Raw genomic sequence first — 15,646 nt, 5'->3', positions numbered from 1 at the left:
AAGATTTAGCGAATAGATTTTCAAAGGTGTCGTTGAGTTCGTGATTTGTTGCTATGTTTGAGACAACTAACTTCCTTAATTCAGGAAGATCATCCTGAAAATGAGGAATTTGATGAAGAGAAAAATCGATGGGATTGTCTCTAATAAAGCTAGGTCCGCATAACCAGTCTTCGGTGGTCTGGGGATTATCAAAGACATTTATCCCTCTGGAAGCGGGGTCAGCGATGTTTTCGTGACTTCTGACGAAATGGAAATCACAAGGAAAAGTTTCCAACAAGGAATTGACCTTTTGAATTCTGTTTTGTACAAAAATGTTCCAAATGTGTTTTTTAGAAAGTATCCAAGACAAGGCAATTGTAGAGTCAGCAAAGAGATGAGATGAAGATATACTCAAATTTTTCTTGAAGATGTGAAAAAGTCTATGAGCCAGAGTGACTCCCAACACTATTCCACAAAGTTCCAATTTGGGGATGGTGAGTTTATTTTTTAGCGGAGAAATTTTGTTTTTAGAAGCGATAAGCCGCGACGATACAGAAAAGTCTGAGTATGTCGCTTTGAGATACACACAAGTGCTGTATATTTTTTCCGATGCGTCGGTGAAAATAATTAATTGAACATCAACAACTTTCTTTTGTAAAAGTAAGCATCGAGGTACCTTGACCTCTTCTATAGTTTTGAATGTCGATAAGAGGTTTTGCCAATTTTTCATAATGATGGGTGAGTCAATGGGTTGATCCCAGTCCAATTTCTGGGACCATATTTCCTGTATCAAGAGCTTAGCGTTCACAAGGACAGGGGATAACCATCCTAGCGGGTCATACAAAGTAGCAATGTAGGAGAGAATAGTACGTTTAGTAACAACATTAGCCAATTTGAAGATAGGAGTTTTAAACGAAAAGTGGTCGCGTTCTGAATCCCAGAATATGCCTAAGACTTTATCAGATCCCGTGAAGTTAAGACTGACTTCAGAGACGGGATTTAAATTGTGTTGAGACAGAAATTCTGAAGAACTGCAGTTCCACTTGTGGAGGAGGAAACCATGGGTTTCTAGCAAAGAAGTTAATTGTTCGAAAAGACAACTTAATTCATGAAGACTGTCAGCACCGCTGATCAGGTCATCCATATAGATAGATTCTTGCAGAACACTAGTAGCAAGTTCGTGGGTATGTTTGTTGTTGTCAGCGATGTGCTTGATAACTCTTTGAGCGATAAATGGGCTACTTGGGAGCCCGAAGGGTAATCTTTGAAATTGATAGCACCGTAAAGGCTGCTGAATATTGTCCCTAAAGAGAAAATTTAACAGAAATGTTTCAGTGGGACAAATGGCGATTTGTAGGAACATAGCCTTGATGTCGCCTACTAGTGCGAATTTAAACTGACGAAACTTAGCGAGAATGTCAAAAAGTTCATGTTGGACGACATAACCTTTGTCTATGACGTCACTGAGGGAGATTCCCGTAGACGATTTATTGTTTGGATCGAAAACTATACGAGTGGAAGTAGTAGAGTTGGATTTGAAAACGGGAAAGTGAGGGAGAAAGTAATTAGGTTTACCTGAGTCATTTAGCATTTTTAACGGCACTTGAATTATTTGTCCGTTATTGAGATATTCCGATATAATGTCCTGATATTTTTCCAATAAATCAGGGTTGAGTTGAAAACGTTTCTCGAGACTGAGAAAACGTCTTTTTGCCGAGAGAAACGAATTTCCCATGTCTATATCTTCGATAGGGAGTTTGAGATTGAGTGTGGACTCATATCGTCCATTGGGGAGAACATTAACATGTTTTACAAAATTAATTTCAGCGGGGTGATCATTAATGAGATCGGTGTTCTGAGGAGCGGCTTCTTCCAGCTCCCAGAATTTTTGTAAATGATCGGATAGTTCCTCGTTGGACACTACCGGCTCATTTACGGCGGAAGGAGTGTTATGAGAACAACAAGTAACGAGAGAGTTTGAATAAAATTCCAAAGCCTTTTTAGTATTTTTCGACTTAAGAGCAAAGTCTGGAACTGACCCTGATATCGTGTACCCGAGTAGAGTGCGTTGAAGAACGGGAAGACCTTTTCCCAAACGAATTATTTCAGGTTGAATGATATCGTTATACAGGTCTGCACCGAGCAGGATACCAATTGGGGATGTTACATGGAACATCGGATCACCTAATGGTATCTCTGAGGGTATGTTTAGTTTGCTCGCCGAAATAGAAATTTGAGGAAGCGGATTTGTTATCTTTGGGAGTACAGAGCACGAGATGTCAAAAGGAACGTCGTTAGCGACAGCGAAAATTGTTGTATCTACAATAGATTGAGACGAGGATGAGGTGGAGTTAATTCCATTGATCCGTAATTTTCCATCTCTAGTGGTGAGTGACAGTTCCTTTACGAGGTCAGCACTAATAAATGAAACCTGTGAGGCCGAGTCTAAGAGTGCCTTTGCGAAGACCCTCTTGCCGCTAGGAGCGACAAGATAGACCTGGAGTGTGCTTAATAACACCAAATGATTATCAAGCGAGGCTGCAGATAGAGCCATTGAATGTGGAGTCGAATTTTGAAGATTAACTTCCGTTTCAGGAGCTCTAACATGTGAGGGCCCCTGTTTTGAATTACCCTGTATATGGGAGTTATTTGAGATAGCGGTTTTATTATGATTATTTGAGTTGTGTTGGCCAACAGCCGCGGAAGGGTTACTATGACCCGTTTTGTCGAAATGGAGCAACGTGTGATGACGAAATTTACAAACTATGCAAGAGAATTTGGATTTACACTGATCGAGCATGTGAGACCCAAGACAATTAATACAAAATTTATTTTGTTTGACAAAACTAAAACGTTCTTTAGAATTCAACTGCTTGAACTGAGGACAAGAGTAGATCGAGTGAGAGTCGTGGCAATAGGAACATTTCTTAGGACCTAAGCGAGGCGAAAGGTTACTGGTAGAAGTGTCTGAGGCTAGGTGTAAAGAGTGTCTGGAAGTAGTAGTCGATTTTGGTTTTGATTGAGAGTGAATATTCTCAAGATGAACAACGCGTGTCTCGATTTCCCCTAGAAAATGGACAAAATCAGGGGTAGCTTGGCTACCACCGGATTGGAACTCAAGAGCCCTAATGGTAGGTGCGTCGAGCTTCTGAGTAGCGATATGTATGAGAAGTAAATGCAAGAGATCTGAAGGGGGCCTATTCAAGTTCAATAGGGCCTTAAAATTATTTGACATGACCGTATGAAAACTTCTTAATTGTGAGTGATTTGCGTTTCCAGAAATAGGAGGCGCATCAAGAATTTGAGAGATGAGAGTTTTGATAAGCGATTTAGAGTTGGCGTACCTTTGTGTCAGGTTATCCCGGGCTATTTTGTAATTGTCACCTGTGAGTGGGATATGCTCGAGAAGCGTCAAAGGCTCGGAAGTTAGAAAACTTTTGAGGTAAATGAGTTTTTCCAGATCACTTAATGTAGTATCAGATCCTATTATTGTATCAAAGGTCTCAATGAATGAATTGTATTCAGTAACTAAGCCACTAAATGGTTTTAACTGAATACGAGGGAGGTTTACTGTTCGTTGCCTAGCCATAGACTGTGAGGTTAGAGAAGAATTAGGGTCAAATTGGAGGGAGGGGGTAGCAGTCACATTAGAACTTTCAATGACCTCTAATCTTTCTTCCAATAGAGAAATTGTATCCAAATATTTATCAAAAACCACAGAGGAATCAGTAGAGGGGGTAGGTTCCTCGGGGATCGTCTCCAGCACATTTTGAGCATCGCGGAAAAGTCCGTAAGAATGTTTGAGTTGTGAAATTATTTCACGAATTTTATATTTGTTTAGAGAATTAAGAGTTGTGGGAACCGAATCAGCCAACTTGGTTATATCAAGTTTTGCGGTGAGCCTCTGTCGGTTATATTTTGATCGGTCAGCCATGTTGCGAGAATGTGAGATTAGATAGATTATTTGCAAATGTCTAAACCTATAAATCGATGCGAAAATGAGAGAATATGTACAATATATTATATATTACACGTTTAATAGTGTGAGATTGGCTTAATAGTATCACCCTGTATGAGCGCAGATTAGTATATGAAATGCAAAACTATAAAATTTCAAAATATATGCAATTTTCCAAAATGGGTATTTTTCAGCAAGTGTGAGACACCCTTAACAAGTATTTAAATTAATTAAATTGAAGGAAAAAACAATTATTTATTTTCTATAGTTTTCTAGAAGTGTAAAATGAGCTTAAGCGAAGCTAAATGTAGCAAAAACTTACAATTTATGCAAGAAAACAAAATTATTTTTAATAATTTTTGTAACCTGTGAACCAGGCTTAATCGGATTCAAAATTATAAATTTAATTTAAATCAAAAGGTTGAACAAACAATGTTAAAATTATAACACCCGTACTATCAGCCAAGAAATGAGTACACTTTTTGTATACTATAAACAGAAAAATATATTTACGAAAATAAAATAATGTAATATATGCAAATATTTTTTCATACAAACAAAACGACTCCTTTATTTGAACAAAGCAAGTAGTTTCTGAAATTGCACGTGTAGACCGGGCTTAACAACCTACCAGCTATTGTAGAGACGTGCTGGGTTAAATACTGAGAATTTGAGTGCAGAAAGAGAGGAATATTTTATTTTTGTGCCGGGGCGGCGTGGCTTGGAAATTTCCAAATGCAACAGAAAGACACTATAAATGAAAAACCGTTATTCTCAGAATAGAGATTATCAAAATATGCAAATACGAAGGACCTTGAGGATTTAATTAATAAATAATTAATATGATACGGCTCGATGGAACAGAAATGTTTAGGCAATACGTAAAGTATCCTTAACAATAGTAACCTATACTTATTGTACGGTTATAGAGTATATTCCCATAGGTAAGCTGGTTAAGAGTAGATAACGATTTTTCATATGTAATTTAAAGTATTATCTGCATAAATGGCACAAAGAATATTTGCTACGAGAGGTATATGGTTCAAAATGCATACAGTATCACGACTAATAAGTTATGTTCACATACATGTAGAGTACTTACAGTTTTATTCCTTGATGACGTGTCACATCAGAGCTCTGATTGAATTCCATAATCCATTTGGTTCATTTGTAAGGCACTCACTAATACGCTAAATAAATCATCGTCGATAATACTGAGCAGATTGAATTATCTGAGCGGTATAAAACGATAGCAAAAAAAGCCGGTAAAATGCGGCCTTTTTACGAATAGCGGGAGCGTCGATAGATTAGAGATGATTCTCGTTAGGAAGCTTTTGACGATCTGCCCCGGCGAGGGGTTCAAATGCGAGTCTCAACAATAACCTGGAGTTTCCAGAAAGGTTACATAAATACTACTTGAATTTTAAGTAATCAGTAGTACAGGGGCGTAACTAATTATTTTAGTGAGCCGTGTATAATATATTTATTGTACATATTATATGCACAGTACATATAAATTACGAAGAGTTGTATACAGTATTGTTTATTTCTTGGTAAAAACTCAGTCAAAGTGAAAAAAATGTTTGTTTTGTCTGATGAAAATCGTTTCGGGTTAACCGGACTTCCAGGTTATCGGAGGTCGACTTATCGGAGTTCCACTGTATTATACAGTGTGTCCAGAAACTCTACCAACAAATGAAGACAGGAGATTCCTCAGATAAATTTAAGACATTTTAACTAAATTCTTCTAGTCCGAAAATGCTTCCTAAGCCCGACCGCACATCAAAGAAACATGAAACGTAAATTACGTTTCATGGAGATAAACCACTGCTAAATAAATATACGTCCGGCCATTTATGAAACTCTCCGAAAATAAAAATGTGTCATGAGCATGAATCACACTCGTTTCATCGGTAGGCGGATTTTGAGATTTGTTTAGCAGTGTTTTAGTTTCATGAAACAAGTTTTTTGTTTCATGTTTCATGTTTTTCGTTTCATGTTTCTTTGGTGTGCGGCTTGGCTTAGGGAGCTAGATCTTATTAAGATGGCGTCTTGTTTGTAATTAGTTTTTCTTAAATAACTCCATAACGCGTTTATTTAGAAAAATGAAAATTGGTGCGCATATTTATCTCTTAGAGATAAATCAATTACATTTATTGTGAATTTCTAGTACCGGTCATAGGCATCCGTTTTGGGTAGAACAACGGTTATTTTATGGCATAACTTTTCTGTCTTTCACTTTTTAGCATTTTAGACACTGGATTATTAAATTAGGAGGTATGTTAATACTAAAAGGTACTCTTGCTTTAAGTTGGTAAAACACACCGTTTTCTAGAAAAATCGATTAGAAAATTTTTGAATGCCCAAAAAAAAATTAAAAAAAAAACAATTTAGGAAAACGAAAACTGGTACGTTTATTTATATTCCAGAGACGAATCGGTTTCATTAATTGCGAACTTCTAGTACCGGTCATATGCGTCCTTTTTGGGTAGGTCAAGGGTTATTTAATCTCATAACTTTTTGTCTTTAATTTTTAAGAATTTTTGACATTAGATTATTAAACTGTGAGGTATTCTAGTACTAAAAGTTACTCTTGCTATAAGTTGGTTAAATACACCGTCTTTTTTTGAATTTTTTCAATTTTCTTTTCAAATTCAAAAAACGAAAAATTTTCAAATCGATTTTTCTAGAAAACGGTGTGTCCTACCGACTTAAATCAAGAGTACCTTTTAGTACTGGAATATCTTACATTATAATAATCCAGTATCAAAAATGCTTAGAAGTTAAAGACAACAAAATTATGCGATAAATTAACCGTTACCCTACGCAAAATGGACGACTATGACCGGTACTAGAAATTCACAATGGATGAAATCAATTTACTCTGAAAGATAAATATGTGTACTAATTTTTGTTTTTGTAAATAAAAGCGTTCTGGAGGTATTTAAGAAAAACTAATTACAAGACGCCATCTTCAAAGAGCCCTAGTTCCCTTAGAAAGCATTTTCGGACTAGATGAATTGGGTTAAAAGGTCTTCAAATTATATAAGGAATCTATTGTCTTCGTTTGTCGGTAGAGTTTCTGGTCACCCTGTATAAAGATATACAAACTTTTCAAAAAATCCCACATCGTACACATATTTTTATTTAAATTTAAAAATTGGATGCAATTAATTTAAAGCCCCTTGTTGTCTGTGAACTATCATATAAATAAACGGTTCAAATAGTTGTTCTGGAGCTATTTTCTTGTGACATTTATAAATAGGTTTTTAAATAAATAGGTTCAAATAAGCTTATATTTTAACAATTAACGTTTATTTCTCAGTGGGACACAGAATTAACATGTTGCTGGAAGAAATCCACTGCCATCGGTTTAAGTCAAAGTATTTTACTGTATTTACTATTACCCCAGGCTGTGGGTGAAAAATAGGTCGATTTCAGGATATAATTCAGGAATTTTTGAAACCTATCAGGTGTTGTAAAGGACGAAGCCAGGAATAACTTCTACTGAAATGTAACCAAAAATATTGTGCGCTTTTTTTTTAATTGTGATTTTCATTTGTTAAATTTGCAATTTTTATTGATTTTTAATTTTGTAGCTTAGGATATTGATTTTAGAGAAAAACTTTTTAATAGAAAGTTGTAGTAAATTAAAAAACCTACAATTTGAGGTACGGTAAGTTTAATTTCGTTAATTGGTTATTGCAAAACTGCCTGCTAAAGGTCCAAAATGGCCGTTTTTTAAAATTGCATTATTTATTATACAAATATTTTTTTTATTTTTTAAAGCTTTAAAATGAAGATCTTTCAATTCCAAACATAAAAAAAATTGTAAAGCCAGATTAACGAATTTGTTGCTTAGATATTATAAATTGTTTATCACAAGAGGTCAAATGTCGAAGGCTATAACTTTTTGAAAAAAAAAATCGTAGAAAGTTAGTGAAACATCCAATCTCCTTCGAAAGATTTATATTTTCATATTCTGATGTAAATAAATGCGTAAAACATTTTTAAACCTCTAATTTTTGGGTTTGAAAATAAGGGGGCAAATTTCGTTATAAACATTTAGAGCTGAAGCGGTCCTGTACATCCTATGAGTTTTTAACTTACAGATTATTGTTGCTGAAGATGAAACAAAGATTTATAAAAAAATTAAAAATTTCTACGACCAATTGAAGCCGAGATAATTTTTGGGTTTGCAAATAAGGGGGCAAATTTCGTTATAAAGATTTAGAGCTGTAGCGGCCCTGTACATCCAAGGAGTTTCTAACTTACAGATTATTGTTGCTGAAGGCAAAACGAAGATTTATAAAAAAATAAAAATTTTCTACAACCCACTGAAGCCGAGATAATTGTTTTTTTTTCTTAAGTCGTAGTGCCTTTATTTATAACAATTAAGAAATTATTTTACAGTCATTGACTAAAGAAAGACTTATGTTATCTTAAAATAAAAATTATTATAAAATATAATTACATTTAATTATTAAAAATTATTTTTAAAATCGGTGTTTTGCGAGCGGCCGAATTTTGCAAATCGCCCGGCTCGCTTCAAATCCGCGCGGTCGGAAAATTTTCACGTAACTTGTATTAAATTTTGACAGAAAACAATTTAATAATATTACCGTTATAATATACAATATATTTACCACTGTATTTGTTTTTCTTATTCACATATATACTTTTATATGTGAAATTTTATTTCTGAAGAAATAATATTACAAAAATGATACATATATATGAAATATATAACTATATTTTTAATTTTTTAATTGTTATATAAATATAATAATAATAATGTTACTTCTTACTATAATATACATAAAACTTTTTCTTCTTGTAGTGACTATTCTTTTTGGATTTCACATATAAAAGTTTATAAAGAAAAACAAATGCAGTGGTAAACAGACTGTATATTATAATGGTAATATTATTAAATTGTTTTCTGTCATTTAATACAAGTTACGTAAAAATTTTCCGAGCGCGCGGATTTGAAGCGAGCCGGGCGATTTGCAAAATTCGGCCGCTTGCAAAAGCACCGATTTAAAAAATAATTTTTAATAATTAAATATAATTATATTTTATAATAATTTTTATTTTAAGATAATATAAGTCTTTCTTTAGTCAATGACTTTAAAATAATTTCTTAATTGTTATAAATAAAGGCACTATGATTTAAGAAAAAAAAAACAATTATCTCGGCTTCAGTTGGTTGTAGAAAATTTTAATTTTTCTATAAATCTTCGTTTCGTCTTTAACAACAATAATCTGTAAGTTAGAAACTCATAGGATATACAGGGCCGCTTCAGCTCTAAATGATTATAACGAAATTTGCCCCCTTATTTGTAAACCCAAAAATGATCTCGGCTTCAGTTGGTCGTAGAAATTTTTTATTTTTTTATAAACCTTCGTTTTATCTTCAGCAACAGTAATAAGTAAGTTAAAAACTCATAGGATGTACAGGGCCGCTTCGGCTCTAAATGATTATAACGAAATTTGCCCCCTTATTTTCAAATCCAAAAACTAGAGGTTTAAAAATGTTTTACGCATTTATTTACATCAGAATATGAAAACATAACTCTTTCGAAGGAGATTGGATGTTTCACCAACTTTCTACGATTTTTTTTTTCAAAAAGGTATAGCCTTCGACATTTTACCTCTTGGGATAAACAATTTATAGTATCTAAGCCACAAATTCGTTAATCTGGCTTTACAATTTTTTTTATGTTTGGAATTGAAAGGTCTTCATTTTAAAGCTTTAAAAAAAAATTATTTGTACAATAAATAATGCAATTGTAAAAAACGGCCATTTTGGACCTTTCGCAGGCTGTTTTGCAATAACCAATTAACGAAATTAAACTTACCATAGCTCAAATTGTAGGTTTTTTAATTTACTACAACTTTCTATTTAAAAGTTTTTCTCTAAAATCAATCTTTTCCTAAGCTACAAAATTAAAAATCAATAAAAATTGCAAATTTAACAAATGAAAATCGTAATAGAAAAAAAAGCGCACAATATTTTTGGTTACATTTTAGTAGAAGTTATTCCTGGCATCGTCCTTTACAACACCTGATAGGTTTCAAAAATTCCTGAATTATATCACGTTTTTTCACCCACAGCCTGGGGTATATGTAGTTAGAACTTTTAACCCAACCAGTGGTTGGCATTTTGGCTATTTTGCAAGGACACGGAGTTCACTGATGATGGACTGATAAGTCTGAGAAAGTTCTGAAAACTTCACAAAAAATTTTATACCAACTACAACATAGAGTTTTTACTTCACATTAAGTTAAATTCAATAATATTTGTTTTAGGGAGATCAAGATTAATACCCCCTTGCATAAAGTTGCAGAAAGTGGCGACCGTGAACTAACAAGATTGCTACTAAAGTTATCTCCTGACGCAGAAGCATCTGCTAATCGTGTAAATAATGATGGCGACACTCCATTACATGTTGCTATAAAAAAAATGTGGCAACTAAAACATAGGAATTGTAGAAATAACGATAATGTGGCGCTTTTGCTAATAGAGTCAGGAGCATCTGTTAATTGTGTAGATGCAAATGATGATACGCCACTGCATGCTGTTATAAAACAAATGTGGCAACTAAAATATTGGCATTGCAGGTGTTACGAGAATTTGGCATGTTTGCTAATAAGGTCAGGAGCATCTGTTAACTGTAGAGATGCAAATGCAGACACGCCATTACATGCTGCTATAAAACAAACGTTGCCACAACAACCTATCAGATATATTGTAGCACAAGAGTTAATAATGTCAGGAGCATCTGTAAATTGTGTAAATGCCAAAGGTGATTCTCCATTACATTTGGCAATAAGATTTTTTGTATTACAATTCGAATATGTACCTTGCGGGACAATAAACCTACTTTTGGGACACATGTCCGATGTTAATAGTACAAACAATAGAGGGTTTACACCTCTGCATGAAGCAGTACAAGCAGAAAATGTGAAAATGGCAGATTGGTTAATAATAGAATCTAGAAATGAGAATTTTAATGATTATGAACCATATTATACTAATATATCATTCAGAAAATATAAGCGCCGTGTGCCCTTTCGTATGCAATCTGTTTACGATGATGCTGGTAATAAATTCCTTAACCGGTTTTTTTACTCAGTAGAGTCAGAAGACACTACGTTTTTGGTGGATTTGGTTAGAATGTTATTAGAAGCGGGAGCAAATGTTAATCAACAGACTGCCGAAGGGTGGACACCATTACATTTTGCAGTTCAACGAGGTCTAACAGATATTGTTGATATACTATTGCAAAAGTAAGTCAGTAAGTCTATTTTCATAGTAATAACATGTAATACTGTATACTGTATACTTTACAGTGAACACTATTGTGTAAGAACACTCCACCAGGTTGCTTTATTCTTCTTCTTCTTACGGTACCTTATCGTTAAGGACGCTGACCATTACATTTGCCCATTTAATCCCTTTTGCCGCCGCCGTGAGTATTCCTATGGAGGTTATATTCATCCATTGTCGTAGGTTCTTAAGCCAAGAGTTGTCAAGTCTCCTTCCTGGTCCCTTTTTCTATTGTTTTGCCTTCGATTAAAAGTTGGAGTAGTTCATACTTTTTATTTCTTGCGATGTGACCAAAACATTGTGTTTTCCGTTTTTTTTTATATGCATAAGCTCTAGTTTCTTGTTCATCCTCCGCAGGACTTCCGCATTTGTCGTATGGATTATGTAGGATATTTATTTTTATTTATTAATTTATCGTATGGCATACATACAATATAGTCCAGAAAGCCACTGCGCATCCGCTAGGAAAAATATTCTAATTCGAATTTTTTGCACAATCTTACTCAAAAAGGAGTCCTTTTAACAAATTTGCATGTTGCCAGGACCAAAAGGTGGTCAAAAATTTTTTAAAGGTTTTTTTTTGTTTTTTCCTAAAATTATTTTTTTTGCATGGAACAAAGTTTTTTTTTAGGTTTTTTGGATCATTCCAAACAGAAAAGGTCTTTAGTGACTTTTCTCTAAAAATGATAGTTTTTAACATATAAGCGATTAAAAATTGAAAAACTGCGAAATCGGCCATTTTTAACCCTCAAAAACTATGTGAAAAACTGAAAATTTGAATGTTGCCAAGGCAGGTAGTTATTCTTTAAACATCGATTGATTAAATCCCGAAGAGTTTTTGGCAATATAATATTCAAAACTCCTTTGTTTTTAATTTCTAATCACGCGTGCGCGACAATATTTTCCACCGTTGCATGTGTATACAGTATGGTGCAAATGAAAGGAATAAATTCGTTATTTCGTAAACCGGCTACTTTAAGAAAAAACCCGAAACAGGTCGATTTTTATTTTTAAGCTGTGATATTGTGGCATGTATGGTATACTAGTGACGTCATCCGTCTGGGCGTGATGACGTAATCGATTACTTTTTTAAATAAGAATAGGGGTCGTGTGTTAGCTCATTTAAAAGGTTCTTCAATTCTCTATTCAGTAATGTAAACATTTACATAATTATTTATACAGGGTGTTCAAAAAATTTTTATTAAATTAAATTATTTGACAAGAAAAGAAGTAGAAGGACACCCTGTATAAATAATTATATAAATGTTTATATTACTGAATAGAGAATTGAAGAACCTTTCAAATGAGCTAGTACACGACCCCTATTCGTATTTTAAAAAATCATTGATTACTTCATCACGCCTAGATGGACGACGTCACTAGTATACCATATATGCCATAATATCGTAACTTAAAAATACAAATCGACCTGTTTCGGGATTTTTCCTTAAAGCCGCCGGTTTACGAAATAACGACTTTATTCCTTTCATTTGCACCATACTGTCGGTGGAAAATAGTGTCGCGCACGCTTGATTATCAATTAAAAAACAAAGGAGTTTTGAATACTGTATTGCAAGAAACTCTTGGGGATTTCATGAATCGATCTTTAAAGAATATCTACCTACCTTGGCAACATTCAAATTTTAAGTTTTTCACATAGTTTTTGAGGGTTAAAAATGGCCGATTTTGCAATTTTTCAATTTTTAATCGCTTATATGTCAAAAACTATCATTTTTAGAGAAAAGTCACTAAAGACCTTTTCTGTTTGGAATGATCCAAAAAACCTAAAAAAAACTTTTTTCCATGCAAAAAAATAATTTTAGGAAAAAAACAAAAAAAAAACGTTCAAAAAATGTTTGACCACCTTTTGGTCCTGGCAACATGCAAATTTGCTAAAAGGAGTCCTTTTTGAGTAAGATTGTGCAAAAAATCCGAATTAGAATATTTTTCCTAGCGGATGCGCAGTGGCTTTCTGGACTAATAAGATAATTAAAAAAAAAAGTATATGATTCAATAAAATTGTGTTTTGACTAGGAAAGTTTTGGGGTAGTCCCGATTTCTTTCACTATATATGGATTTTGGGCTGCTGAATCTGAATATGAGGTTTGCGGAAAAAATTTCCTGCCGGAACATTGAAAAAATCGCGAAAAAATCGAAAAATTTTAGCAGTTTTTCGCTTTTTATCCGCTTTTTTGCTCAAATCTCGAAACCTATTAACTTTTAGTAAATGGTCTGTTAACAGAAATTAAAGTACTTAAAATTATCTACAAATATCACTATTTACTTCTTTTTTCGGATGAACCGTTCAAGCTACAGTACAAGTTGAAAATTGCCAATTTTTAACGGTCTCGGCTAAACCCACTTTTTATATTCCAAAACTTTATTTTTTATTAGAATGCTGTTATTTGATAAATTTCTCCTAGTTTTCTGTACAAATAATAAATTTTAGTTCTTAGGTATGGTATGTCTCTTGTGACAGCTTTCATTAGTCCATTCCGTCCTAAGAGACCGGTAATGTCTCTGCTTTTCCCTTAGAGCCACAAAGGATCAGGCACAGATGGAGTCACAGTTTCAGTTGGTGTGAACATTTCCTTCGGATCTGTTATCTTGATTTCTGATAAACCTTGAGGTTTTGTTCTTTTAAAATGAATTATTTGAACAGCTCCCTGAGTTCCATAAACCACAGGCGCGGGTTTCTTTTTATCCCAGGAATGGATTGCTTAGGAGCTACTGCATGTTTTGGCATGTAGATTAAAATCAGCGTTATCGTACACCTGCTGTGTAAACCACGGCAGGTCATCTTTCTGCGGATCGTCTGCGAATGCTGACACTTCCAGGCGAACAGCTTCTGTATAGGATGAACAAAACCCCAAAGAGGAAACTACATCAACCTATTTTCTTGAGCCGTACTTTTTGTAGAGAAAAGGGCCAACCCTGCAAGGAATGGTGAGACCAACTATCTGGGCCTTACTGCCGCTACAAGACTTTAAGCAAGCGTGTTGCTTATCTGGAAGTGTCAGCAATCTCAGGCGATCCGCAGAAAATTGACTGGCCGTGCTTTACAGACGAAAACGCTGATTTTAACCCTTTCTATGCCAGGCCTTAATTTGCATGTTGGTCTCTCAATCTTGAAGGTTTTTTCATGCTTAGAGTCCCATTGCCTTATATATACGTCGAATATAAATAAACAAATAAATGACCAAAACATGTTTTTTAATGAGTTTTTTTTTAACCAACTTAAACGTTTTATTTCAAAAGTATACTCATCAGAGAGCAAAACCAACTTAAAAAAAAACTGTAATGTAAATTCACATTAAAAGTTTTCTTTTGTGTGGTACTCTTCAAAACATGACACTACGCAAAGGCCGACTCCGCATCTTGCACACATGTATTTCGATTCGCTTCTTTTTTTTCTGTTCTTTTCTGTGGCTAAAAACGCTTCACTTCTAGCAGCTACCTATAAGCGTTGCCACCAGTACTACAATATAGCATATATCTAAAATATGTGAACAAATATATACGGCAATGGGTCCGCATGACCTGTCTTAGGTGCCAACATTTTGAGGCTTTGGGAACAATAATCTAACATTTTCGGACATACTTCTACGACATTGGAAGTCCAATGAGTCTAAAATTTTATAAGCAACGCATATTTTCGGCTTTGTTAAATTGAGACCATAACACCTTAAACGTAATATATACGGCGGCTGGGAATACGTACCCACTTTTTCAAAAACATGTATATGCAGCGTTGGGACAGAAAGGATTAACGTACATACAATTGACGGATACCACACTTTTTACGTCATGGATGGCAATCCATTCCTCGGCTAGAAACTAAACCCGCATCTGAGGTTTTGGAAGTCAGAGAGCTGTTCAACTAATACATTTTGAAAGGACAAAACCTCAAGGTTTATCAGATATCAAGATCCGAAGGGAATGATTGTGCCTGATCTTCTGTGGCTCTAAGAGAAAAGCAGAGTCATTCTCGGTATTTTAGGATGGAATGGATTCATGGAAGCTGTGAGAAGAGACATACCATATTCATATTATGAACTAACATTTATTATTTGTACAGAAATCTAGGAGAAATTTATCAAATGACAGCATTCCAATAAAAAATAAAGTTTTGGAATGTAAAAAGTGGGTTTTGCCGAGACCGTTAAAAATTGGAAATTTTCAACTTGCACTTTAGGCCGAACGTTTCGTCTGAAAAAAGAAGTAAATAGTGATATTTGTAGATAATTTTAAGTACTTTAATTTCTGTTAACAGGCCATTTACTAAAAGTTAATAGTTTTCGAGATTTGAGCAACAAAGCGGAAAAAGCTAAAATTTTTCGCTTTTTTCGCGATTTTCTCAATGTTCCGGCAAGAAA

The 15,646-nt window shown here is 34.2% G+C and overlaps 1 protein-coding gene across 1 annotated transcript in view; it reads left to right on the top strand.

The window, feature by feature from the left end:
• LOC126885351 (uncharacterized) overlaps positions 1-15,646 on the top strand; it is a 151,854-nt gene that overhangs the window by 20,720 nt on the left and 115,488 nt on the right. The window contains exon 3 of the mRNA XM_050651908.1: positions 10,250-11,230. Coding sequence (XP_050507865.1) covers positions 10,250-11,230 — 981 coding nt within the window. The remainder of the gene's footprint in view (positions 1-10,249; positions 11,231-15,646) is intronic.

Source organism: Diabrotica virgifera, chromosome 5, assembly GCF_917563875.1.
Source record: "Diabrotica virgifera virgifera chromosome 5, PGI_DIABVI_V3a".
Lineage (NCBI taxonomy): Eukaryota > Metazoa > Arthropoda > Insecta > Coleoptera > Chrysomelidae > Diabrotica > Diabrotica virgifera.
The sequence above is the reverse complement of the archived record's forward strand: the minus strand, read 5'-3'. Positions and strand labels throughout refer to the sequence as shown.